This window comes from Balaenoptera physalus, assembly GCF_965194825.1.
Source record: "Balaenoptera physalus genome assembly, chromosome: 16".
Classification (NCBI taxonomy): Eukaryota; Metazoa; Chordata; class Mammalia; order Artiodactyla; family Balaenopteridae; genus Balaenoptera; species Balaenoptera physalus.
The window spans coordinates 50,181,018-50,208,986 of NC_138898.1; the positions used below are offsets into that span (position 1 = coordinate 50,181,018).

Here is a 27,969-nt window from a genome sequence, read left to right on the forward strand (position 1 = left end):
CCATCGTGTTTATTTGGGGTAAGGGGACCCTTGGGGTGGAAGATCTTGGGGTGGAACAAGCGGACTTGTTTTTCTTAGATTGTATGGCACAAAATAATGTTCTAAAGATGCATGAATTTTAACATTTAATTTTACTGTGTTTATTTGGGGGACTGTTGTCTATGAAGGGGAGCTGAAACTCCCAAGTTCCCTCTTTACCAGATCAGAATCCTGGGGAGTCTCCCGCGGCCTCCCCCTTCCGCACACCGAGATTTCAACAAACCCCGGGAATGATCCACAAAGTCCAGAGGAACTGAGCCATTTTCTGGTTTGCTTGTCGGAGGCGAATCCACTGGGGCGGGGTGGGGTGGGGGCAGGGGAGGGGGCGACTCGCGGGGGCTCCAGCTCTAGGGGGGACGCCCGGGGAGCGGACTTGGTGCTTTCCTCAAAGAGTTCGCCCTGCGGTGCCTGTGATGGGGAATGGGGCAGGGGGCTGAGAGAAAAACGTTCTTCCCTTTTTAAGAAGGGGAGGGGGGAAGACTGAGACGTTAAATTCTTTTGCAAACATTCGTGCCGAAGGAAGGGCTGGAACAGGCAGCCCCGGCCGCCGGAACCGGTCGGACAGGTAGCGAGCTTGTTGACACCGTTATGTTGCAGGGCGCATGCTCACTCCCAAGTTTCCTGGTGCCTTTTCTATTCCACCTTATGAAACTTTTTCCTCGGCGTGGTCTCATCCGCGATTTAAGGCATAGGTGTCGCCGAGCCGGGAGGCTGGGAGTCGCCGGGCGTGCGGGGGAGAGGCCGGGCCGCGCCGCGGCGGGGGGCGGAGGGAGAGGGCCGGCCGGGCGGGAAGGTGGGCTCTGGCCGCGGGGAACCGGGGACCGAGCCGCCGCCGCCCCTAGAGGGGAGCAGCCGGGACGAGGGGGCCGCAGTCCGGGGAGGGGGCCCCACGATGCCCAAAGTCTTCCTGGTGAAGAGGAGGAGCCCGGGGGTCTCGGTGCGCAGCTGGGATGAGCTCCCGGACGAGGAGAGGGCAGACACCTACATCCCAGGTGAGCGCCGCGCCGGGGCCGGGCCTGGGCGCCGGGTTCCTGGGGTGCGGGCAAGGGTGGCCGGGTCCCCTCTGCTCAACGCCCGGGGCTGGACTCTCCCCCTCCCCCATGTCCCTCTTTCAGGGGGAGGAGGAAGTCACTGAGGCGCGGGAGGACCGAGAGTGAGAGGCTGGGAACCTGGGACGCCCTGCGCCCCCTTCCCCCTAGTGGGCGCCTCTAATTGCCCGGCGGCGGGACCGTTGGCTGCAGCGCGGGCCGGGGTGGCCCGGGAGGGGGGCTAGGGGCCAGTAGGGGCAACCCTCAGTCCCACGTCCTCGTGGGGTTGCACAGGGATGGGTCAGCCTCTCCGGGGCTGGGTGGGTCGAGGCCAGGGCCCCCGCCCCCATCCCAAGGAGAGGAAATTTGGCGCGCGGGTCCCCAGCCGCGCTGGGCCCTCTGTTCCTCGTGGGCGCTGGAACTGGGATTGAGGAGCGGCTCCCAGAGCCCTGAGCTCGCTCGGGAGGCCGAGTCTGGGGCTCTCTCGCCCACCCCCGCGGCGTTGCCCACTTGGCGAGGTGCCCAGGTCCGGGGCGGGGCGGCGGCGGCACCGCCCGCAGGTCAAACTGCCGCGGGCGCCCGGGCCTGACGCCGCGTGTCTGTGTGTCGGGGCGCGGCCCTCCCCCGCAGTGGGCCTGGGCCGTCTGCTCCACGACCCCCCCGAGGACTGCCGCAGCGACGGCGGCAGCAGCAGCGGCGGCGGCAGCAACAGCGCGGGGGAGCCCGGAGGCGCGGAGAGCAGCTCGTCCCCGCGCGCCCCCGAGCCCGGCGATGGCGAGGTCCCCGGTGGACACCTGGCGGCGAAGCAGCGCCCGGTCGCCAGGTCGAAAATCAAGGTACGATGTCGACTCTGCCCCCGCCGCCACCAGCACCACGCCCTGGCGTCGGGCTCCCGGGGCCGGCGCCTCTCCCTGTCGCGCCCGCCCGCACGCCCCGGCACCCGAGCACCCAGCGCGCCCGCAGCGCAGCTCCTGCACCTGCCCCTGGGTCGCGGCCAGGGCGCCTCCCCGCGTCCTCCCGCCTGCCAGGTAGCCGGTCGCCCGCGCTGCTGCGCCCCGGAGACTGGCTTCCCGCACGGGCACAGGCCGCCCGCGTGGCCTCCGGAGCTGCCTAAAGGCTCAGGCACAGCTTCCTCCCCACAGCAGCCCATTCTGTGCGCAGGGCCTGAAGAACACCCTGGCCGTCGGAGTTCCCGGGGTGGGAAAGAAGGGACCCCAGGCCCCGGGATCCCCTCCTCTGAGGTGCAGTTCTTAGAGCTTTGTGAATTCTGAGTTTCGCCCCCTTCCTCGAGTTCTGGAGGCAGTGGTGGCAGCTTGGCACACAGTGGGTCTTTCACAATCACAACTATTCCCAGTGCCAATTATGAAGTGCCCGTTAGACACGAGGTCTGTGCCGGGCACTTTAAACTTGTGTTTGTCAAATCTTCTTGAATTATGTTCACGGATAAACGGATTCAACTGCAAATTGGCCCATTGCCCCGCCCCCAGTGGGTTGGAGTGTTTGTTTCCCTCTATTTTCGCGCTTCAGCCCCCACCCCCACCCAGCCTCCTGGAATTGTAGGCCACAGCTTATCCGGACGCCCATCTGCGCTTTCCTGTGTGGAACTTCCATGATTGCCTGCTCAAAGGTATCCGCTACCTCTAAGATTAAGCCGTCCCATTCCACTGACTCACGGACGGCGGGAGCCTGGGAGTGGTGTTTTAGGAATCACATGACCCCAGTTCCTAGCCAGGTGGGCCTTAGTGTGAGCCTTTTCGGGCTTCAGGCCCTTGGTGTAGGTGTTAATTCTTGGGCGCTCCAGGGTGGTCCCGAAGCCCCCCTTCCCAGGCAGCGGGATGGGGCGGAAGCCCTAGGGTTCGCTGTGGATTGCGAAAGCCTCCTCCGTTACTTTTCCTGGGAGAGGTTTTCCCTCCCCTGTGCATATTCCTGGCTCCAGGGGCTTGGCTCCGTGGTGGGCTGGCGTGCATTTGGTTATGAATTGAGGCTAAAGGCTTGAGCTTGGAATCCTTAAAAAAGACACCTTTAAAGGATGCTTCGGACTGGGTGTGGGCATCCTGCTTAGTGTTAAGTGCGCCGCCCGAGGTTCAAAGCCAGCTGATGGGAGGCTTTTCTGGGCCTGATGGGGTTAACTGGGAGGGACAATTTGCCTGAGGCCTGTAGGTCTGCCCTCCAGGAAATTCTGCAAAGTATCCCACTTGCATGTTTATCACCGGGCCGGAAGGCCAATTTGCAACGTTGTTTTCGGGTGGTCTATAGCTAGTTTACCCTCTGTCCCCCAACTGCCCAGATTTCCCTGGAAACAAGGTGGCACAGGAAAAATATCCAGTCCCTTAACCACCATTTTAGGAGATCTCTGCCACCCCAGGCAAACAGCTCCACTGGGGCCCTGGATTAAGGGAATGAATAAATCAATCTTCTTCCCAGGATCCTTGTTTTGGTGCTGACCCCAGGGGTGGGGGGTAGGGCATAGAGTATGCTCCTCAACCCTTAACAAGGTTTCCAGAGGAATTTTTGTTTGTTTACTGAGGACGAAGTTCAGGTTCCCTCTCCCTCTCTGCTTCCATAAGACCTCCTGGGTTTACAATGCTCCAAGCCTACAGACTTATCAGCTGTGGTATTGGCCATTTCCAAATGACTGGTCCAATTGCCCGTGACTTAGCACGTTGTGTAACTGTAGAGTTCTATGCAAAGTATGCTGAACTGTCTAAGAATTAGTTTCCTAACCATAAGAGGGGGAAGCCACTCAAGCATGATGCATTTTTTTCAGTGACTTGAAGACACTCACTGGACAGTTGGTTCTTAGGACCAGAGAAGGGCAGAGAGAAGCTACATCCCATCCAACAGTATATAGTGCCTGCTGTGCACAAGGCGGCCAGGAGATAAAGATGCTGCCACACTGGTGTTCCAGAATCTTCTGACAGTAATGGTTAGGGCTCTAGGCTCTAGTTTAGTTCCTCTGGGCCTCAGTTTCCTCACCTGTAAAATGGGGATAGTAATGAAACAAGTAATGAAACCTCATAGAGTTGTGAGGATAAATGATTCAAGCGTGAAACATGGTAGGTGTCCAATAACTCTAGCTAGAATTATTTGGGTTGGTGGAGAGACACAAATACTAAATTAATTATTAACCCTATTACAGGAAAGTGAATGCTCAACTAGAAGCACAAGCAAAGATGCAGTACATTCTGAGCAGAGGAAGGTTTCTTGGTGTGGATTTGAGGGCTGTGGGAGAAGGGGGAGGTACGCTTTAGGGTAGTATGGGCTGAGCCCAAAGCTTGAGTAAGGACAGGACTCAGAGCTGGAGGGAGGATGGGAAATGGGCCTGGGGTCAGGGAGAGTCGAGGTGAGGAGCTCGACATGTAGCCAGGACAGGCTGCGATGGTAAAGGGGCCAAGCCGAGACGTGTGCGTGCTCCCGTGGGGGCAGAGGAGGGGCTCTGGAAGGTTTTTGAGAAGGAAAACCTCATTTGGGTCCATCTCACCGGCTCTGGTTGGGGATACGTTATCTGTTCTGAGCCTCAGTTCTCTGATCTGTAAAATAGAGAAATAAGAGAATCGGCCTCTCCAGAGCATTGGGCAGATTACATGAGACAATGGGGGCAACACGCTGAGCAATTTTGCGTGTGTATAAACTGCCCAGTGGGGAGTTAGCCGATAGTGAGTCATAGCAAGTTTTGTTAATGTCCACTACTTTGTTACCTACAGCAGGGACCAGGGATTTAGCAACTGGACTGGCTGGATTTAAGTATTTTTTAAAACCCACCCATTTGATATTTGGAAGGGAACATAAGCCCCATCCCTAACTCCCTGCCTGTTCCCCATCCCTAACTCCCTGCCTGTTGACTTCAGTCTCCCAAGACAGAATTGGATGCCCCAATTCCCCCCACCAGTCTTGTAACTCACTGACCATCTCCTTGGCTGACCAGACTTTTCTTCTTGACTCTAGACCCACCAAAGGCAGGGAGCATTCCTGCTGAGCTTGTATTTTCAGCACCCGGTGCAGTAATGCCTGACTCATAGGAGGACATAAGTCAACATAGAAGAGGAATACAGGCAGGGAAGGAGTCAATAGCATCTGGGGGAAAATAGGAAGCAAGACAAAAAGGGAAAAATGCTTGGAATGGATGCTTGAAAAAGCTTAAATTAATTTAAAGGGGGAAAAAGGAGGAATAGGAGAACAATGTAAGTGTTAACTGCAACCAGCTTTTAACTGGAATATAGGTGAAGTTGGTTTTTGTGGTTGGAAGGGTCTGAATGGATTTGTTGCAGAAACAGAATCCACTGTAGCTTGCTTAAGCAGACAGTGGTTAATTATAGGGTACTAAATGGGCTAAAGAGAGACCAGGCTGAGCTCCCAGGAGTGACTCCCAGAGCCACACTACAGACCTGGGCTACCTAGGGAACTGCAGCCGCGGCCTCTTTGGCTGCTGTCGTGCATCACGATGCTTCTGCTAATGCAGGGTGTGAAACAATTGCCACATACCTGCCTCGGCTCAATTAACTCAGGCCCGAAGTCAAATCTCCTGATGGTGCATGTAACTGGTGGTACCCAAGTCACATCTAAAGACCACAGATGCCAGGGATTCTGGGAAATATAGTGCCTAGCTTTGTAGCCTCTGCTGTACAGGAAGGCCCACCAGAGGAGCAGGAATAGAGGCTGAGCGTGTCCACCCACAGGATCTACTTCAGGGACCCTTATGTGGTCCAATCTCCTCATTTTTGTGGGGAGAAAGGTAAAGCCAGAGAGGTTTTGTTGAGTTCCTCACAGGTACTAGTGGCAAAGCCCAACCCAAGGCTCCTTATTCTTTAGCGTTGTTGTACTGCATCGTGGAAGGCACCTTTGACGCCTTAGCCATTAGCACTGACAGCCTGACATGAAGGAACTGAAGCAGTTTCTCACCATGACGTGAGACAAACCACAGGACTCATCCCTGCCTCTCCCACACGTCATGCCCAGACCCATGGGCCTGTCCCGGGGAAGTGCAGGCACACGTTTTGCAGACAACAAGCCCCATCAAAATCTCAGTGTGGGCACCTACACGTCCTGTGGCCACAGGCGGGTTTCAGCTATTTGAATCTGTTTCTTCTGGGTGATTAGGATATGTTCCCTTCAGCATCTCTGCATTTGGGAAGGTTCTGCATTCTGCCATATAGTGGAGTTGTGAAGCTTAAGGAAGTGGTACATAGGAGCAGCAGGGGAATTTTTATCCTAAAGGAACTGGGGAAATACGCTTAGCATGTTTTGAGCGCTCAGGCATAAGCAGATGTGTCACTGGAAGTCTCGTCTGTGCGGCCACCGGAAGGTAGCCTGCACTCACGGTAGCCTCCCACAGGAAACAGGACCATTAATTTAAGGAACTTGTCTGGTGGAAGCATCCACAGAAAATACAGGATTTTTTTTTTTTTTTTTTCCTTTAGAAGTTGACAGGTAAGTGACCTTAGCCAGCTTTTGAAGTTGGTCAGAGGGCCAGCCCAGGTCCCTACCTCCCTGGATGCTCCTGAAGTCTTCAGCAGCTCTGATACAATGATGGGTTTGTTTCTGCTGCACAGGCCTGTTTTTTAGAAGAGCTAGAGGGGAACTTTGTGTGTTTTTTAAAATGAAAGCCGAGATCCTGCAGAAAACAGGACAGCAAATAAGAAAGCGCCAAGCTGCAGGGTTGGGGAACTGCTATCTCTCTTCATCTTTCTTGCCCTGAATTAATCTCCAGTTAGTTAATTAGTCTCCAGACTGATGTCACCTCCCATCCTTGTGGTAGCTTCCTCACTTCAGTAATAAGCCTTTTGGAGAGTTAATTTTGGATTAAGGGTGAGACTATTAAGCTTTTTCTGAAGATAACAGTGTCTGGAGCGGTATGCTGTAATTGAACACATTAATACTTTCCATATCAAAACATGAATATTGACACCAAATGGGTAGCTTCCACTTTTGTTGCCAAGGGAGATAGGAGCGAATGTTGGTTTTCAGAGCTATTTGGATTTCAGAGTCGCAGATGAAGGACTAGGGGCTGGTGACCCACACTGAAGGTTAGTTCCCTTTTTCTTCCATCAGTGAGAGAAAAACTCAAAAGACAAATGGAGAAACAATGGGTTTTGACCAATTACCTTTTATTTAGGATCACAGGACTCTGGAGCTTGTCTAACTCTAAGAGTTAGCATTTACTGGCGCAACCAGTCTTTTTTTTTTTTTCTTTTTTGGTTGTACCTCACGGCATGCAAGAATCTTAGTTCCCTGACCAGGAATCGGACCGATGCCCCCTGCAGTGGAAGCACGGAGTCCTAACCACTGGACTGCCAGGGAAGTCCCTAGCAACCAGTCTTTTTAAAATAGCTTTTCTTATTTAATTCCTTAACAGTCCCAACAGGCAAGTATCATTATTGTCCACATTTTATGGGTGATGAAATTACGGCTTAGAGAGGTTGAGTAACTTGCCTACTTCCCAGGCTGTAGGTGGTAGAGCAGGATTTGAATTTAGGAAAAGAGCTCATCTAATCCCATTTTATTATTTTTATATGTGGGAAAGTGTGGCCCAGGGATATTAAATGACATCACACAGCCATCCAGGTCTAGGTTTTTATTTGATCTTCAGCATTTCTTGTCTCTCCACCCCACTCATTTTGTGACCAGATGACAAAGATGTAACTAGTTTTGGTCTACCCCTTGCAGAGTAGAGTAACAAGGTAGTTTGGTTAACCCTATTTTGGACTTTTAGGAAGTAGAGTGGTAGGTGTAAGCCTGTGTAAACATAATAAAGATGGCCCAGTGAGCAGACAGGTGACCCGAGGCGAGATTGCCAGTCCTCCGGCACGTGGGGCATCATTTCAGGAATCAGGGGTGTCTTCTGTATCACGCTGCCCATCCTGGGAGAGAACACTCAGAAATGTGGCAGCTCTGGTGTTCTAGAGAGAATGTGATACATCTATCACCGTTCCGGTGTTCTATTGCTGCTTCACAAACAACCCCAAATTTAGCAGCTTTATTATGATGTCTTCTAGTTCTGTGGATTGACTGGGTTCAGCTGGGTGGGTCTTGCCTGGGGTTTCTCTTGTGGGTGCAGTCAGATGGCAGTGGGGTTGGAGTCTCCTGGGGGCTTGACTGGGCTGCACATCCAGGAGGGCTCACTCATGTGACTGGCAGTCGGTACTCTTGTCCTTTTCTAGCTACTTTATTATACGGTTACACCATCTTTTTTTTAACAAGTCCCTATTGATGGGCATATAGGTAGTTTCCAGCTTTTTGCTATCACAGACCAAATTTCAAGGCACATGTGAAGTACACTCTGGGATAAATTTCATGTTTAGGAATTTATCCTCCAAATATTTTTCTGCGGAATTCTTAGGAATTTCTCCTTTTTTTTTTAAAACAAATTGATGTATAGTTGATTTACAATATTGTGTTAGTTTCAGGTGTACAACAAAGTGATTCAGTTATACATATGTCTGTATACATATATGTATATATGTGTATATATATTTTCCGATTCTTTTCCTTTATAGGTTACTATAAGATATTGAATATAATTCCCTGTGCTATACAGTAAATCTTTGTTGTTTATTTTATATATAGTGGTATCTATTAATCCCATACTCCTAATTTATCCCTCCCCCCCCATTCTTTCCCCTTTGGTAGCTATGTTTGTTTTCTTTGTCTGTGAGTCTGTTTCTGTTTTGTAAATAAGTTCATTTGTATTATTTTTTAGATTCCACATATAAGTGATATATAGTATCTGTCTTTCCCTGTCCTACTTACTTCAGTTAGTATGATCATTTCTGGGTCCATCCATGTTGCTGCAAATGGCATGATTTCATTCTTTTTTTATGGCTGAATAATAAGGACTCTCACCTTTCTAACGAAGGAATTTTTCCTTCCTCTGAAAAGTGAACAAGTCTGGGAGAAGCTGGCTTCATCAGCCATGATCTTTTTGCTGTTTAATTAACCCTCCATCTTCTTTTGAAAAGGCTCTCTTCAGACGCCTGGATATAATTCATAAATGTCTGGAGTCTGGATTGGTCAGAAATACATTTATAGTTGGCAAACAACCCTTCATGGGCTGGAGGGTGCACCTTAAGGGAATTCTCTACATGAGCATTTTCTGTTGACTCAGTTGTCCATGTTGTGAAAAGTGGAGAAATGGGAGCACTGCCTTTGCTGAGGCAATTGGAGATCTTTTATTTTTGCTCTGAGAAAACCAGAGGGAAGTTCCCCTGAGAATGGGGTGCCCTCCCTCTCCAGTCCCCTCGCCTCATTCCCTTTTTCTCCCCTGTGTTAAAAAGCTTTCTGTATCTCTCTCAGTCAGATGATCCACTGGCCCTGCACTCCCTTAAATGGTCACTGATCTCCATCCCCTCTGCCCTCAACATTTTTATTCTTTTCAAACCAAATGATGCCAGTGATTTGAGATTTCCATCCTGGACTGTAGTAAGAGGTATCCATGTTACATGCAGAGCATTTTAAAAATAGGAGATTACCAAAAGGATTAAAGTAAACAAGGGTTCAGGTTGGAACCATAGTTGGCGAGTCCTTGGGCACATGGTGCAAGGCTTTCACAAGACAGTTCTAGCTTTCTTCACGTTTTTCATCAGAATTACCAGGGTCATGTGCCTCTGTTCTATTTTATTAGCCGCACTACCTCTCAAATGACCTTTATCCTGTGTAGACTTGGCCTTGAGAAGCTCACGGTATTTTGTTTGCCAAGACTTGGGCCATATTTAGTCTTTTCACATCCCTTCAAGGGAGGCAGTGACCAGAATGGGGACTGCGGGTTAGGAGGAGACCATGACCTGTCCTGTGATGGGAAAGCCTTGGGCACAGCTGGGTCTCCCTCAGGCCCTGCCAGGCCCCACCCCTTTGGGGGGCAGAGGTGGGGTATGAGGCAGGAGGGTCATCAGACTCAAGCCCTGCGGTTGTCCTCCTGTATCTTCCAATGTGCCCCCCCCCCGCCCTCTGACAGTCGTTGGGGCCCCCGAGGTAGAGCCCTCAGGGGGGCCCTGCCCTTCTCTGCTTCTCTGCTCCTCTGCTCCCTCAGCTCTGTTCATCAGCTACTCTCCAGGGCTCAGGCTGGCCAGGCTGGACCACACACAGCCCCCCTTTCCCCAGCGCCCTCTCTGGCATATTCCTTGCCCTTCCCCCATCTTCTTCTTCACCACGGCCTGGCTGAGGAACTCACCTCTCTGGGTACACTTTCCCGTGCGCCCACTGTCCGGGCTAGGCTCCCCTCCCAGCCGCCCCTTGCACCCGGGGCTTCCCCGATGGCAGTGGCCTGTTGCCCGGTCTGCTCTCCGACTAGACTGGCAGCTTCTTGGGGACAAGCCATCCTGGTGCTCTGAGCACAGGCCCTGTCTCGGATCAGGCACACATCAGTGTTGGCTGAGACTAAGATGGAGCAGTGAGAATGAACTGGTGGAGGGGGCTGACTGGAAAGCCCAGTTCTGGGGTCTTCGCCTCCTGCCACCTGTGAGCCATTGCCCACCAACACTTTCTGACCGTGCACGGCCCTCATCTGCGCTCGGGGCATGGGGGCCAGGAGCCTGCGCAAATGCTTGCTGGCTTCCATAAGGCGTTCAGTTGAGGAAACGTTCGTGCCTGATGGAAGCCTCTGCAATGAGTTGGAATAAAGTCCTGAACCGTGTGAGGGCCAGTCCCTCACATCTCAAGTGTGGTCTATGGACTGCACGGTGGCATCTCCTGGGAGCTGTCTAGAAATGCAGGATCCAGACTCCACCAGACCTCCTGAATCAGAACCCGCACTTTTTTTTTTTTTTGAATTTTATTTATTTATTTATTTTGAATTTTATTTTATTTATTTTTTATACAGCAGGTTCTTACTAGTCATGCATTTTATACACATCAGTGTATACATGTCAATCCCAATCTCCCAATTCATCCCACCACCCCCACCCCCGCCACTTTCCCCCCTTGGTGTCCATACGTTCGTTCTCTACATCTGTGTCTCTATTTCTGCCCTGCAAACCGGTTCATCTGTACCATTTTTCTAGGCTCCACATATATGCGTTAATATACGATATTTGTTTTTCTCTTTCTGACTTACTTCACTCTGTATGACAGTCTCTAGGTCCATCCACATCTCTACAAATGACCCAATTTTGTTCCTTTTTATGGCTGAGTAATATTCCATTGTATATATGTACCACATCTTCTTTATCCATTCGTCTGTCGGTGGGCGTTTAGGTTGCTTCCATGACCTGGCTATTGTGAACAGTGCTGCAGTGAACATTGGGGTGCATGTGTCTTTTTGAATTATGGTTTTCTCTGGGTATATGCCCAGTAGTGGGATTGCTGGGTCATATGGTAATTCTATTTTTAGTTTTTTAAGGAACCTCCATACTGTTCTCCATAGTGGCTGTATCAATTTACATTCCCACCAACAGTGCAAGAGAGAACCTGCATTTTAACAAAACCCCCAGAGAATTCGTGTGTGCACTGAGGTTTGAGAGACGCTGGTCTTAGGGGTACAGGGACCAGTTTGGGCAGGGGCTGCAGTGGCTGGAGAAGCTCATCAGGGAGGGAACAGGTGAGCTGAGGCTTGGCAGAAGGCAGTACCCTGGTGGATGAAAGGAGGGTGTTTGAGACAAGGAAGGTGTTAAGCCAGGAAAAGACCAACTCTTCTTGCTAATAATGTTTGTCTGAAAATTAAGTTTTTTAGGTCCTTTTATGAATAGAATTTTGGCAGAACGATTGGATCCATCTTCTAAAGGATCTGATAACTAGGAAACCGTTAATGAATATATCAGCTCTGGTGTTTTTCATCACACAGTTAGAGATTCTGTTTTCTTCCTTTGAGGCAGCAAACATGGTTGAGAGAATGAACCAGGCAGTCCGGAACCTGGGATTTGGTTATAGTTTTTCTGATAACGAAGCTGTGGGATCCTGACCAAGTCACTTCCCAAGATGACCATCTTATTTGTTCATGATTCTGGGTCAGGAACTGGGGCACGGCTGGGCTAGGCAGTTTTCCTCTGGGCCAGGTTTGTTCACTCAGCTGGTGGCAGCCCTGGCTGGGCTGGAAGGTCCAGTGAGTCTTTATTCATACCTGGCACCTCATTGCTCCTCTGCATGGCTGCTTGGGCTTCCCCACAGCATGGTGGGCTCAGGCTTCCTCATGGCTGCTGGCTTCCAAGAGGGAGGATACAGAAAAGCTGCACCGTTTCTTAGGATCTGGAACTGACACAGGCCCTGCCCAGATCCAGGGGGAGGGGAGACAGTCGCTTGGTGGATGCTGGCCCGGAGGAAGGAATTGACTGTGGCTGTCTTTGGGGGCTCCGTGATGTTATCAGACCTAGACTCCTCTTTCCTTTCTACTCTTCCGTCCTCAGCACTGGCTTCCGCCTTGGGTCCGAGGTGGCTGTTGGAGCTCTCCCGAGTAGGAAGGAGTAAATCAGGGGACAGGGCACCATCCTTCCCCTCAGAGAGTGTATCTCACCAGACAGGTGGTCCCACCCGCAGGAGTTGCTGTGAGGCTGGGAAATGTAGGCGCGTAGCTGGGGGCGGGGTGCCCAGCTGGTAATCAGAGGTCTGTCCCGAGTACCAAGGGGAGCATGGGTGGGCGGGGAGCTGCCTTGTTCCACCTTCCCCAAAGCCAAAACCTGCTGGGAGTTTTTAGGGGGGGGCGGGAGCCCGAGTCAGGTCCAGCCTAGACGCACCGGGCGGTGGGCGCGCCGCCCCGCGCGGGTCCTCACCTCTCTCTGTCTCTGTCCCAGTTCACCACAGGCACCTGCGGCGGCGATGCGGCGATTCACACCTGCGACCTGTGCGGCAAGGCCTTCCGCCTGCAGCGCATGCTCAACCGGCACCTCAAGTGCCACAGCCAGGTGAAGAGGCACCTGTGCAGCTTCTGCGGCAAGGGCTTCAACGACACCTTCGACCTCAAGAGGCACGTGCGCACGCACACAGGTGAGGGAGGGGCGCGGCCAAGAGCCCCTGGTCTTTCCCCGCAAGGAACCCAGTCGGGAGCCTGGAGCAGAGCTATGCTTCCGGAAGAATCGCGGGGCGGGGTGTTCGGGGCCGGGCCGCCCGGCTCTGCCACCTGCCATTGGTGTCCCCTGGGGCCTGCGAGCCGCTCTCAGCCTGTTCTCGCCCCGGTGGGATGGGCGGTGCATCACTGGCCGGAAGTGTCCTGGGAGCTGTGATGCCCGCTCGGTGCAGCCCTCTGGCCGGCCCGAGGGCTGGAACGTGGTCCCCGTGGTCCCTCTGCTGGTATTTTGTGCTCCTTTCTCGGGAAGTGAGTCTGTCTCAAAATAGCATCACGTTGCTTCCTCCTGAGAGCTCAGAAAGAGAACACGCAGCTGACTTAGCGCTGCCCGAGCCTCCTGCGGGGGCGGGTGGGCAAGTGTCGCCCCCACCCTGAGCTTTGCTCAGCGCGGGTCTGGGTCCTCGCCAGCTCCCTTACACGGACAGCCCTGGGGTGCCCGTTGGCCGCCCTCCCATCCCCTCTGGCTCTTTGTAGCCTCGGTAGTTTTGTCTAGGAGACACCTGGCCTCCAGGCTGGTCCTCGAGGGCCACACCTGTGCCAGAGCGATCCCGGGAGGAGAATTCTAAGATGCCATTTCCTTGCTAAAAAAAACCTTCTCCAGCTCTGGGCAGGACAGAATCCAAACTCCCCGTCTCGATGGGCTCCATGTAAAGCCCCTCACAGTCTAGGTCCCCTCTTCAAATCCCCATCCTGTCCCAGCCCCTCCCACCCCATCCCACTCCATCTTTTCATCCCACCCATGTCATCTCATCTAAATCCATCTGATCCTAACGATTCAGTCTTGTCCTGGTGCCACGCACTCTCCCTACAACCTCATAGAATTTACTAATTATAGTCCCGCCAATCCCATCAAGCCCTTTCAGGGTTTAGGGTTTCCTTAAGCATTTTGGGGGTGGGGTGGGAAAATGTCCACTCCTCTCTCCCAGGGGGCCTCTCAGGTCCCCAGCCGCCACACAGGGCCCTTCTCAGATCCTCTGTATTCAGATTTCCTTTAAGCCCTTATCACACTTTTTTGTTCTTAGAGTACTGGCCGTGAGCTTCCTCCCTGGCCTCAGAAGGGTGTCCTCCACCCTAGAGAGTTGACTGGCATACTAAAGGGTTTTTCTTTTTCCTTTAAAAAAAACTTTTCTAAAGTGAAATTTTCACTTAAATGTAACATACATCCAGAAAAGCACACAAATCATAAGTGGATAGTTTGAGAATGTAGGACTTTTTACAAAGCGAACACAAGCATATAACTGGCTGGAGTATTTCCAGCCCCCATAAGACACTGCCCCCTCCCTCCTGCCCCTCTGGTCACTGTCATCTTCCCTCCAAGAGGCACCAGTAGCCTGACTTCTATAAAAGTTTGACCTCTGTGTGGCCAGGCTGACACCTGGGTTGGGGCAGGGAGAATGCTTAGGGAGTGGCGGGTGATGGTGGTCCTGTGTGATTAGGGAGGGTCCTATAGAGGGTGAAGGGTCCTGTAGGTGGTGGAGGGTCTTGTGGGCAGTAGAGGGTCCTGTGAAGGGTGGGGGTCCTGTGGGTGACGGGGGGACCCCTGGCTATCAATGGACCCATCAAGTGGCTGCAAAGCTGGGCTTATAGGCAACTGGCCCAAGGAGCTGGAGGAAATTGGGGACCACTCACGCCGTCATTTGTTGTTGGTTGTCCTGGAGAGTTTCTCAGCTTTTCCTCTCTATCTGAGGATGTCCTTGAGGGCATGGCCTATTTCTTCTGCAACTCCTCACCTGGTGGGCTCTGTGGTCACTCCCCCACAGAGTGAAGGGGGCTTGGGGAGCATTGTGAGCTGTTGGTACCTTCAGTTGGAGTAAACATGGAGCTGCCTCATCTGTGACTGAGTTAATTCTCCATTAGTAGAAATATTAGGGACTGACTGCTCTCAGGGAAGAGTTTGCACTGAGTTGGTCACACAGTGGTTAAGAACTCTGGATCTGAGCTAGCTGATTCTGCAACCTTGTCAACATTACTTATCTTTTTGCCTTAGCGTGTCCATCTCTAAAATGGGCATGGTTTTATTACCTATCCCCTAGGTGATGGCTGCGAGGTTTCAGGGCAATAATGGCATATAAAGTGCTTCACAAATTGTAAGCACTTAGTAAATATGAGCTATTAGTGGTGGTAAATGTTGAAATAGTTGGCAGAGTTTTCCTGGGACCCTGCGGTGTGACAGGCCCGAAGACTCACCTCTGTACTTGTGGAGAACTCAGCCAACATAGGGAGAAAGAATCCAAACCCCTGACTGTAACCCAAGGAAACCAGCAGGTGTGCCAGAAGAAAAAGTGGCGAATGCTGGTGGGGAGGCCTGGAAGGTGCATTGTTGCTGGCAGGGGCACCAGGGAGGCTTCTCGGAGGAGGTGTCCTTTTGGCTGAGCCTTGAAGAGTGAGCAAGATTTTCACAGTTGGACGGGGCAGGAAGGGCATTGCAGATGGGGAATGTCTTAGTTTGGGTTCCCCCAGAAGCAGACCCTGACAACGAGGATTTGGGTGAAGCCGTTTATTTGGGAGATGGTCCTGGGGGCACAGTGAGGGGATGAGGAGAGGAGACAGAGGGAAGGAGAGTCAGTGAGAGCTAGTTACTTACTGAGTGGGTTACCACTGGGGGCAACTGGGGCTCAAGCCCGCTGGGGGCCCTCTGAATGCACACAATGAACCCCAGAATTGCTCCAGGGGTGGGAAGTGGGGTATTTATCCATCAACTCCCATCCTTGCTGTTGGGGGTCCATCCTGGGACCCTCTGCTCCTAGGCAGCTCCTCCCTGAAGCCCCTTGCAGGCCTCACGCCTCGGGGGAGCATCATCGGGCAGGAGCGGCAGGAAGCCACTGGCCTCCTGGGACTGTCCGAGCCGGCCTGGTGGGAGGCTGAGGGGTTCGGTGGGGGGGTAGCAGTGTCTGCCAGGGAGAACAAGCCTTAGCAGCCGGGGTGGGGGGGTGCGGGGGGGGTGTTGGCAGAGACGGGAGAGCCTGCGGAGGCCCGCACAGCTTCCTCAGGTGGTAGCGAGCTCAGAATGGTGGCTTTTCTGCAGGCCAGGCCCTCGGCTTTATCCTGTTGTGTCCAACAGCCCCGAGGAGCCCCGAGCCCTTGTTACCCGCAGTTCACAGGTGAGGAACTGGGGACGGCTGGTCTTCCTGAGTCCAGGTCCCCCGCTTTCCACAGGCCCCTTCTCTGTCCCCGTCCCCTCAGTACTGTGCTCACTCAGCGTCCTTCCTGAGGCTGGGCCTTGCCAGCCGCCCCAGTTCAGTTTCTAGAAGCCAGCTTGCTCTGCGAGAGGCGAGATAGAGAGGAACTTGGGCCTGGCACAAACCGCACCCTCCAGCCTGGGCTTTATTTATTTATTTATTTATTTTTAAAGTTGGATATGTGGCATTTTAAATTTATTTATTCATTTATTTAGTTTTGGCTGTGTTGGGTCTTCGTTTCTGTGCGAGGGCTTTCTCTAGTTGCGGCGAGCCGGGGCCCCTCTTCATCGCGGTGCGCGGGCCTCTCACTATCGCGGCCTCTCTTGTGGAGCACAGGCTCCAGACGCGCAGGCTCAGTAATTGTGGCTCACGGGCCCAGTTGCTCCGCGGCATGTGGGATCTTCCCAGACCAGGGCTCGAACCCGTGTCCCCTGCATTGGCAGGCAGATTCTCAACCACTGCGCCACCAGGGAAGCCCACTGGACATTTTAAAATTACAAAATGGCTTGCATTTTAATCTCTGTTGGATAGCTCTAAGGTCATTGAATCTACAGATAATGATTTAAAGTTTTTTTATTATAATTTTGACTCTTAAAGTGACCAACAAATAGCATTATGGAAATGTCTTGAACCTATTTTCCCTCTGGTTTATTTAATTTATTTAATTGGCCATGCCTCGAGGCACATGGGATCTTAGTTCTCCGACAAGGGATCGAACCCGTGCCCCCTGCAGTGGAAGCGCGGAGCCCTAACCATTGGACAGTCAGGGAATTCCCTGTTTCGTTTTTGTTTTGTTGTTTTTTTTGGAGTATAATTGCTTTACAATGTTGTGTTAGTTTCTGCTGTACAATGAAGTGAATCAGCTCTATGTATACCTATATCCCCTCCCTCTTGGACCTCCCTCCCACCATCCCCCATCCCACCCATCCAGGTCGTCACAGAGCACCGAGCTGAGCTCCCTGTGCATTATAGCAGGTTCCCACTAGCTATCTATTTTATGCATTGGTAGTGTATATAAGTCAATTCTAATCTCCCAACTGTAGAGATGTGGATGGACCTAGCGTCTGTCATACAGAGTGAAGTGAGCCAGAAAGAGATAAACAAATATCATATATTAATGCAGATATGTGGAATCTAGAAAAATGGTACAGATGAACCTATTTGCAGGGCAGGAATAGAGATGCAGATGTAGAGAATGGACATGTGGACACGGGAGGAAGGGGAGGGTGGGACAAATTCCCTGGTTTATTTTCTGATGGAGATGTGCCTCCAGGTAATAATGACCAGAAAGAGGAGTCAAGGCCTTGCTGACAAACTAGCTGGTGGCAAACAGAAAAAAGGGGCCCCAGCTCTGGGGATGCCCCTCTGCGGCAGCTGGAGGGACAGGCCTGGCCTCCTGGCGCAAGAGGCCTGCCCTGCAAGCTCTGAGCTCTGTGCAAAAAGGATAATCAGTAAAAAGAGCAAAAATCTGGGCTTCTCAGACCTTTTTGTAGTTCACGTGTACCACCTCACTGGCTCCAAAAGATCTCACCCAGAATTCTGGGAATTTGGTTTTGCCTTTGATGGAGACGAGAATGTTGGATTTTGGCTCTTGACAATTACAAGTAAATGTGTTTGGACCAGAAGCAAAGATGTGGACAGCGTTCTCACAAATACAGTAGGCAGATGAGTGAAGGTTATGGTTGCTCCCAGTCCGGTTGGGCCAGACCATGACTAATTGGAAGACTTAACCTGGGATCCCAGGACCCTTCTTTTGAGAACTGCAGCGACAGTGTTGATGAGGTGGGCAAAGACAGTGGGACCGGAGACCGGGGATCGGGATTAATCCCCTCCCCCAGGTCTCCTCCTGAGAGAGCGGGGCCTCTAAGGAAAGACTCAGAACACGAGGAAACTTCTTGGAAAAGGTCCAGGGAAACCAGAGCCTGGAAATGTCTTACCTTAATATCCAAGCAGATGAAAGAAAAGATTAAGACTTCTTTTTTGGATATGACTTCACCAAGGAAAGAGTAGATCAGAGGTGTGTGTGTGTGTGTGTGTGTGTGTGTGTGAGATGGGGGAGGGGAGCAGCCAAATGACATCTGAGTCCAGATTGGAAGAGAGAAACTGGAACAGAAGAAACTCGGTTAACATTTTGTGAAAATACGTCTGCAAACGAGTGGCTGTTTTCAGTCCAAATTGACTTAGGTTGGGTTCCCTAGAAGCAGATTCTGAGACGGCGATTCTTATAAACCGATTTATTGAGGGAGAGCACTTGGGAGAAACCTGTGAGGGAGGGGAGAGCAGGACAGGGTAGCGGGGATGTGGCCCCAGCTTGATCCCACCAGGGCTCTGGGGTGTGACTGGTGCTACAGGCCTGTCCTGTCCCCAGGCAAGTGGGGGACATTTCTGTGCCCATATGAGTCAGAGGCTGCCTTTCCCCTGGGTGGGCAGGTCACTTGCCCAGTGCCCGTTCCTTGGAGAAGGGGACATCCAGGAACTGTTAGCTGCCAACATAGGTGACAGCTGGCCCAGAAAAGGGGGTCCTGATGGGGGACCAAGAGGGTCCACTGCACACATAATAGAGGGAATTGCTCTATTTAAGTGGAGTTGACAGGGTCACTGAAGCCAATGTGTGACATTATGGCTGTTGACCCACCTGAGGACAAAATAGAGATGGGGGGGTGGGAGGGATGCGCTTTCAAGACAGGAATGTATATTCAGTTCATAGCCCGTGAAAAATGTCATGGACCTGGTTTTAGAGAATATTCTTTTGGATTTGTTCAAGTGTTTTAGGTTGAGCCAGCTGGCCATCCAGGGAGGGAGAGAGTTTGCTGGGGGCAGGGTGTGGGTGGGGGAAATCTGTCTTTTAGAGTCAAACAACCAGCAGGTGCCAAACTCAGCACTGAGTGTCTCCCCCCTCGCTGCCCAGGGACCCCAGCGCCAGTGGCACCTGGGGGCGTGTTGAACGTTTACTGAGGTGTCAGGTGTGGTCTGGGCGTTGTTCGCCACTGTGACCAGATGTGCCAGGCTCATCAGACAAGTACAGCTTGCATTGAATGCATTTTATTTTTCTCGTATGTAAAGTGACTACTTATTTTGTAAAAGACTTCAGTCAATACACAGACTACAGGGGAGAAAGCCTGCGCTGCTGTAACCAGTCGAAAAGGGCACACACATGTGCAGGGTCCCCCGCTCGGTTTGTGAGGGCTCCAGGGAGGCATAACCTGGGTTGGTGATAACTTTACGACCCTGACTAGAGTAAAGGAGTTGGTTCGAGGTGCGCCTGCCATTCCTGCGGAAGCTTCTGAGTTCCACGGAGGGAGGCTGAGGAATTCAGATCCGAGGTCCGGGCAGTGGGGAGGGGGCTCTGGCTGGAGCGCAGGGTCTGCCCTGCCCCCCTTAGTGGGGCCCTCGGGCCTTATCTTCCATCTGGGCCACATTGAGAAGGAGAAGGCAAACAAATCCCATCTTGATTGAAGAAGAGGAAACAATGGTGTCTGTTTGGAGCCTACGGGGAAGGGTTGATTGGATTGGGAAAAATGCAGGCTGGGAGAAGTTTGGAGCAGGGCGGGTGGGGGAAAAGAATAGAGTTACCTCCACCCTGAGGGAGCTGAATGCTGCCTTGTAGGGTGGCCTTCTTCACTCACCAAACTCTCCCCTCTTTTATTTTGACTGACTTTTTAGCTACCAAAAATAATATTGAAAGGGAACAATGAAAGAAAGAAAAAAAGAAGCCTCCTCTCCATGCCAAGCCCTAGTTCCACTCCTGAAAGCAAGCCACCGTTTAATTTTTTTTCCCCAGAAGTTTTTAACACACATTGCTTTTCTCGTGTACTATCTATCTTAGAGATTGTTTCCCATCTGCACAGGTAGACATACCTCACTCTTTTGAATAGTTGTCAGAGCGTTTCTTAATATGAGATTATGACGTAATTTCAAATATGGAGGCACTGTCATTTTTTTCTCTTGCCCCAAATGATGACACTTATTTACATTTTCAGGGTTGGTTTTTTCTTTTCTCCCTCCCTCCCTCCCTTCCTTCCTTCCTTCTTTCCTTCCTTTCTTCCTCTCTTTCTCCGTCTCTCTCTTTTAATTTTAGACAGCACTACCACAAATATTCTTGTAAATCCTTTGCCTACTTGTGTGAGTCTTTTTGTAGATAATTTCCCTGAAGTGGGCCAAAGGGTAGATCCATTATGATGTTTATGGGGTGGTCACATTGCCTCCTGAAGAGTTTGCTCTAAATGTCCACTCCCACAAGGAGACCTGCAGAGAGCTCCTTGCTAAAGTCCATGTTTGGATAAAGTTCAGTAAAGGAGACTTAGCTACAGCAAGCAGAGAGCGCCAATGACAAAGACTTTTCTTTGGGGATGAGTGACATGAAGCTTGATTTGGTAGTAGGAATAGAACATTTGAAAAGAAGAGACCCTTTGTGATAACCCAACACACAGTATTTTCTGCTCGAGGTGATACAGACCCGCAGCACAATAGTCTGGAGGGTGGATGGGGAAGGAAGTGTGTCCCCTCCTCTCTCCACCAGCTGCCTAGGAATGACATTTTAAAATATTAGCCTTTAGAAAAATTATTTAGTTTTTTAAATTGAAATATAGTTGATTTACAATGTTGTGTTAGTTTCTGGCGTACAGCAAAGTGATTCAGTTATACATATGTGTATATATATTCTTTTCTATACTCTTTTCCATTATGACTTATTACAGGAAAAAATTATCCTTTTTTATTGTGAAATAGATAATGAACAAAAAGGTGTACATATAGATACAGTTTAAAGACAGATACTAAATATTCACATACCCACCAGCCAGCTTCTGAATAGAGCGTATTTGCGTTCTGTTGACCTGGATTATAAGCTGTTGAAGCTGCATCCCGTTGAATATTCAGTGTGTGCTGCATCCTTTGCTTGTGAGATCTTGGTTAATCCTCAGAGCAGGCTTACAAGGGGTATCAATTATTATCCCCATTTTACAGGTGAGGAAACTGAGGTGTGGACTCAGTTAATGTGTGGCCGATGGGTGGTGCCTGGGTTTCCAGTGGCCTTGGACTCTGTTACTGTGCAGGTGTCAGTAGGTTAATGATGCCTGGTGCGGGGATGGTTCCGGGATCCCACTCCAGGCACGGACAAGATTGGCCTTTGCTCGAGAGCGCCCACGTCCAGGACAGGCGAGGCCCAATGTCAGGGAGGCCTTGGTATCTGTCCCCCTCATCTGGGGCTCCTCCCTGGCCCCCTTCATCCCCTGCCTCCCGAGTCTGGGGGAGAGGAGGACTCCAGGAGGGAGGGACTTGTTCCCCAGCCCAGAAAGAGTCACCAAGAGGCGGCTGCTGGGTGACCATGTCTGCCTGCACCAGTGAGCAAGGGATGAATGTGGTGTTTGCAGAGCGGGGTGGGGAGGGCAGGTTTGCAAAAGTCAGAATTAACTGCCATAACTAGAGGTGTGGGGACCTCCTGTCTACCCCCCTCCACCCCCCCGCAGTCATCCTCATCCTAGCCGTCATCTGCACGACGCAGGGCTCTGAAATCCTCTAGCCCTTGCTATCCAGGCTCCGCTGGGCGCTGTGCCCGTAGGGTTCGGCTGAGCTGCGGAATGAAGAGAGGAAGGAGACGTGACCGTGCGAGTGGACTTGGCCCTGGCCCGATGCCCTCTGCAAGGGGCAGGGCTCAGGCAAAGCCATGCAGCCCCGTCCGCATCACCTTCTCAGGTCACCGTTGGGAGTGGGGACCCCCAGGAGTAGGATTGGAAGCGTCCACTTCCAGAATCCAGGTTAAAGCCTGGTGTCAGTGTGCTGGTTTCCCCACCAGTTGAGTTTGGATGTTTTAAAATAGTCGAGGGCTGTTTCCAGTCACCCTTGAAAGGAGTAGCTGGCCTCTGGGTGAATTTCTGTCTTGATGAGCTTCGGGTCTGAAGTCAGGCTGCTGCTTGATCAGCCAGAGGTGGTGGGATCCAGCTGCCTTGTGGGCGCAGAGGCCTGGTTAACACAAAGCCCCTTGTGGCCCAGACATGCAACCTACGTGGTGTATTCCTGTGGAGAGACCTCACAGCCCCTACGTTTGTAGAAAACTAGCCCCAAGATGTGACCTCTCTTTTCCTGGGCCTGTAGATTCATTCATTCATTCAAAAATTATTTACTGAGCACCTATTAGGAATTCTCTGCTGGTCCAGTGGTTAAGGCGCCATGCGCCCACTGCCGAGGGCCCAGGTTCGATTCCTGGTCAGAGAACTAAGATCCCACAAGCCACGTGGTGCGGCCAAAAAAAATAAAATAAAATAAAAAATTAAAAATGATTTACTGAGCACCTATTATGTGCCAAGTGCTGAGGACTATAAAGGAGTTTCTTTTAGCAGTTTTTCTGAAACATGTGGAATATAATACAGGCCTGCTTTCTGCTTGGGCGGGCTGGAGGAACACCCCACCACGGCATTGAGCTAACACAATTCTCTTCACATGAACGTTAGAGGAAAGGATGGAAGCTTCTGGATGTGGACAGGAAGAAAAGTGGAAGCGACTCGATTTGTTCAGGTGGTTGAACGAGGGTGGGGGGAGTATTTTTTTCCATTTTGACTTCCTTTGTCATCTGTGTACTGAAAAAACTTCATGAACAGACATAGCTCTCCCGGCCCCCCTCCACACGCCACCAGTGTGGAACTGGGGACGTTTAACCTTGAAGAGAGGACTTGTGGGGGCCTGGCTGCCTCAGACACCCCAAGTGCCATCCTAAGGCTTCACCACGCGTTGCTTCAGACCTGTGACTCCAGCATAAGCAGCCTCAGCAGCACCTGGGAACCTGTGAGAAATGCAGATTCTCATCCCCACCCCAGAACCAGATCCGCCAGCAGGGGGGCCCGGAATCTGTGTTTTGACAAGAGCTCTAGGTGGTTCTGTTTCGGGCTCAAATTTGAGAACCACTGCTTTTACTTGGATCAGGACATCTGGGGTGGGGCCCGAGGCTCTGCACTTCCAACGAGCTCCTAGGTGATGTGATGTGAGGTGGACTACACCTTAGTACCAGGTCGTTCAAGTCAGCATCATGTGATGGGACAGTGTGGGCTGGAGCAGGGCTTCCTCAATCTCTACAGTTTTTAAAAGATGGGATTTGGGTGCAGCTGTACAACAAAACGCCACGGTGCTCTTAAAAAGGAATGAAACCAAGCTGTAAGCACCAATATGGGAAAATCTCCAGGAATATTTATTTATTTATTGAAGTATAGTTGATTTACAATGTTGTGTTAATTTCTGTTGTACAGCAAAGTGATTCAGTATATATATATACATTCTTTTTTTTGATATTCTTTTCCATTATGGTTTATCGTAGGATATTGAATATAGTTCCCTGTGCTATACAGTAGGACCTTGTTGTTTATCCATCTTATATGTAAAAGCTTACCTCTGCTATCCCCAACCTCCCGTGCCATCCCTCCCCCAACCCTCTCCCCCTTGGCAACCACCAGTCTGTTCTCTATGTCTGTGATTCTGTTTCTATTTCATGGATAGTTTCATTTGTGTCATATTTTAGATTCCACATATAAGTGATATCATATGATATTTGTTTCTCTGTCTGGCTTACTTCACTTAGTATGATAATCTCTGTGTCCATCCATGTTGCTGCAAATGGCATCATTTCATTCTTTTTTATGACTGAGTGATATTCCATTGTATATCTGCACCACATCTTCTTTACCCATTCATCTGTCGATGGACATTTAGGCTGCTTCCATGTCTTGGCTATTGTGAATAATGCTACTGTGAACATAGGGGTACATGTATGTTTTTTAATTATAGTTTTGTCTGGATATATGCCCAGGAGTGGGATTGCTGGATCACATGGTAATTCTATTTTTAGTTTCCTGAGGAACCTCCATACTGTTCTCCACAGTGGCTGCACCAACTTACATTCCCACCAGTAGTGTAGGAGGTTTCCATTTTCTCCACACCCTCTCTGGCATTTATTGTTTGTAGACTTTTAAATGATGGCCATTCTGATCAGTGTGATATGGTACCCCAGGAATATTGTTAAGCGAGAAAAGTAGATTTTGAAAATATCTTTTGATAATAGTTTGCTTCCGTTAAAGCCAGGATAGTAAAATCATGATAAAACCCATTATTGCATAAATAAACTATTTAAGCATTTTAGAATGTGAATTTTAATACACCTGTTTTTCAGTTTTTCACTATTTTTTCAGCAACTCGAACATTCTTGGGGGAAAAAAATAACCATTAAAAAAAAAAATAAAAACATCTACGTGGGGATGCACATTTTCCCTTTCGCCTCAAGCTCCAACATGACTCCATGCAGCCCTGGTGGATCCTGTCCTTACTTAAATTTTTGATAACTTGTTCATCATGGATTTTTTTTGTATATATTTTGATTTTGAAAATATTTATCTTGATTGATGCTTTCACATACTCTTAAATTTTGAGCCTAAAGCTTTGGGGATTCCTGCGGGCAGTGGTCCTCCTGGCCTCTGGGCTCTGAGATGGTCTGAGAGCTGGCAGCCCACTCTGCTCCACGGACCCCCAGCACAACATTCACCCTCTCTGGGCTTCCGTGCTCATGGGACACTGTATGCTTCCTTGAATCCCCCCCACTTTAGAGCCTGAGATACACCTACTGAGGTCTCCTTACCTAAGTTCCCGTCTCACCCTGTCGGGTGCCCACGGTGGGCATGTGCATGACTGTGGTTTGATTGGCTGAGCTCCCTGCTCCTATGGTACCCGTGGCCTCTCCATCTGCAAGGCAGACCCCACTAATAGTGGCTCACTTTTAAAGCCAGCAGGAGAGCTAGGTTGGAAATGGTTTCCTAACTGTAGCCGACGCCATCAGTGTCCTCTGGCCCCTGCCATTTCTGGGCACACCCGTCCATGTCGTTGCTGCCCACACCTGCAGCCCAGCCTGAGGATGTCCTTGCTGGAGGCCACTCTACCCCAGGGCAGGCTGTACATGCTGGGGAGAGAGAACCTGTCCCACCCAGGGCGCTCTCCACGGTGCTGCCGGAGCAGGCGGAAAAAGACTCCAGCTCCCGAGGGGCAGGGTAACTCGAGGTGTGTGTTCTACTCTGTCCCCCACCTTGCCTGGCCATTTGGACTCTGGTTGCCCACAGTGGTGACCGGCTGGATGACCCCTTTCCCCCTTGTCATCATCTTCCCTCCCCTGCAGGTGGGGAGTCACCTCCCACTTTTCATGGGGTCACTTTTCATGGGGTCACCCCTCCTGAGAGCACCTCCCAAATAACTCCTTTTCCAGAGAAACCCAAACTAAAATTAAAACAAGGTTTACTCTGCCCACTTTGAAACCCAAACATTAAGGCAGGCAAGTGGTGGTGTTTTGCTGTATGCATCCGTTTTTATTATGTTTGCTCTGTGGACAATTTTGTCTCCTGCCTTAATCATTTTCCTCATGTTCCTCATCCTTGGTCATGATGATTTTTTTTTTTTCTCCCTATTTCCCACACCCCTCAGCCCCTGGCAACTCTTTTTCTATTGTTTCTGGGAGTTTGACTTTTCTGTATCTAAGTGACACCACGCACTATTCGTCTTTCTCTGTCTGGCTTATCTCACTGAACATAATGTCCTCAAGGTCCATCCATGTTGTTGCAAATGGTAGGATTTCCTCTTTCTCCTGGCTGAATAATAATCCATTGTAGATATATACCACACCTCTTTTATCCAGTCATTTGTTGGTGGACACTTAGGTTGTTTCCATGTCTTGGCTATTGTGAACAGTGCTACAGTGGACATGGCTGTGGAGGTATCTCTCTGAGATCCTGTTTTTATTTCCTTTGGATAAATACTCACAGTGGGATTTCTCGATCGTATAGAAGGTCTGTCTTTAAGTTTTCGAGGAACCTCCATACTGTTTGCCACAGTGGCTGCACCAACTTACATTCCCACCAACAGTGCACAAGGGTCCCCTTTTCTCCACATCCTCACCAGCATTTGTTGCCTTTTGTCTGTTTGGTAATGGCCATTCTGACAGGTGTGAGGTGATCTCTCCTCTCTACGTGGTTGTGATTTGCATTTTTCTGATGACTGGTGATGGGGAACATCTTCTCATGTGTCTGTCGGCCCTTTGTACGTCTTTGGAAAAATGCCTGTTCAGTTCCTCTGCCCGTTTTCGAATCGTGGTGTTGGTTTTTTGCCGTTGGGTGGTGCAGGATGACTTTTAATGGCTTCATAGGTGGGAGGCTCTGGCTGGGCTGTGACCAACTGGTGCTGTGTCTGCCCCTCACCCTGCAGGCATTCGCCCCTACAAATGTGACGTCTGCCACAAAGCCTTCACCCAGCGCTGCTCCTTGGAGTCCCACCTGAAGAAGATTCATGGGGTGCAGCAGCAGTATGCCTACAAGCAGCGCCGGGACAAGCTGTACGTCTGTGAAGACTGTGGCTACACGGGCCCCACCCAGGAGGACCTGTACCTGCATGTGAATGGTGCCCACCCGGGCAGCGCGTTCCTCAAAAAGACATCCAAGAAACTGGCAGCCCTCTTGCAAAACAAGCTGACATCCACGCTCCAGGGCAATGCCAACCTGAGCGAGGAGGAGGAGAAGTAGGAGAGGGCATGAATGCCAACGCTGCCACGTGTCTACAGATTCCCGGTCTTGAGGGCCCCCTGAGCCACGGGCTCTTTCTAAGTCCAAGTGTTCCGTCCATCTCTCTGTCCTCTGGGGGCCTCAATGGGGGGCTCCGTTCCAAGGCTGTCAGTGATAACAGTGGCTTCAGGCCCCCCGTAACCTGTATCCTCAGGAACACTGTCACGTGAATGAAAGCTTGTGGATGGCTATGATCACCGTCTGGGGTTTGGGGTTTTTGTTTTTTTTTTAGGGTTTTCACACATGGAGGCAGGGGTGTTCTTAAGAGAGACACCCCTTGGAGAGATTGATATGGTGCCTTGAAATAAAAGTACTTCCACTTGAAATGCTACTCCAGCAGGGAAAATGAATCCTATTATTCTGAAAGAGTTAGCAGGAATTATTTTAATAAAGGAAAGGTCCTTGTGAAGTTTTCCTGATCAGAATGAAACAGGAGAGCGTTGACCTGTAGCTCCCTGTCCAGGGCTTATCGTGGGACCTTCGACTTCAGGTTATTTGGGGGCTGATGTTTTGTACTAGTGGGTGGGTTTGAAGAAGGGCATCTTGGGACTTCCCTGGTGGTCCAGTGGGTAAGACTCCCTGCTCCCAATGCAGGGGGCCCGGGTTCGATCCCTGGTCAGGGAACTAGATCCCACATGCCACAACTAAAGATCCCACATGCCACAACTAAAGAGCCCACGTGCCACAACTTAGACCCGGCATAACCAAATAAATAAATAAATATTAAAAAAAAAAAAAAAAAAGAAGGGCATCTTGAGCGTTGGGTAAAGGTAAACAGACAACTGGTGACAAGACAGCCCCACACGTGGCTGCCAGGCAGAGGCGCTGGGCTCAGCTTGGCAGGCGGTTCACAGATGCTCTTTGGGCCAGGGTGTTGCTGCAGAGATGCTCTGGCCTCCAGGACCGGGCCTGCTGGCTGAAGGCCATCCCCCCTCCATGAATCCAGCACCGGGGACACCGTGCACACCGTGGGGCCGAGGCTGGAGCATGAGGAGCCCCCGGGGGCCCTCAGTGCCCCTGCAGGGGGGGCAGGGGGGGAGGTGATGGCTGCGTCAGCATCTCCTTCAGGGCATGTGACTGCTGCGCGAGGTGACCTTTGGCCACCTGCACCTCCTCACGTGGGAGGTTAACAATAAAGCCGACGGGGGGTGGGGAGT

General features: G+C 51.0%; 1 protein-coding gene across 3 annotated transcripts; it reads left to right on the forward strand.

Annotated features, from left to right (window-relative positions):
• The first annotated feature begins 450 nt into the window (after positions 1-450).
• On the forward strand, positions 451-27,143 carry OVOL2 (ovo like zinc finger 2). 3 transcript variants are annotated; one of them, XM_082431721.1, is made up of 4 exons: positions 451-1,031; positions 1,698-1,903; positions 12,782-12,974; positions 26,460-27,143. In XM_082431721.1, the coding sequence occupies exons 1-4, from the start codon at positions 932-934 to the stop codon at positions 26,771-26,773; spliced, it is 813 nt and encodes a 270-aa protein (XP_082287847.1). In that variant the 5' UTR covers positions 451-931; the 3' UTR covers positions 26,774-27,143. The 3 variants fall into 3 exon arrangements, with proteins under 3 accessions (XP_082287847.1, XP_082287849.1, XP_082287848.1); XM_082431723.1 differs by lacking the exon at positions 451-1,031 and adding an exon at positions 1,240-1,593; XM_082431722.1 differs by lacking the exons at positions 451-1,031; positions 1,698-1,903 and adding an exon at positions 2,673-2,694.
• The last annotated feature ends 826 nt before the right edge of the window (positions 27,144-27,969 follow it).

Coding starts and splice junctions, on each gene's coding strand:
- OVOL2 (XM_082431721.1), top strand. CDS start 932: ATGCCCAAAGTCTTCCTGGTGAAGAGGAGGAGCCCGGGGGTCTCGGTG. Junction 1,032..1,697: donor GGCAGACACCTACATCCCAG/GTGAGCGCCGCG, acceptor CCTCCCCCGCAG/TGGGCCTGGGCCGTCTGCTC. Junction 12,975..26,459: donor GCACGTGCGCACGCACACAG/GTGAGGGAGGGG, acceptor CTCACCCTGCAG/GCATTCGCCCCTACAAATGT.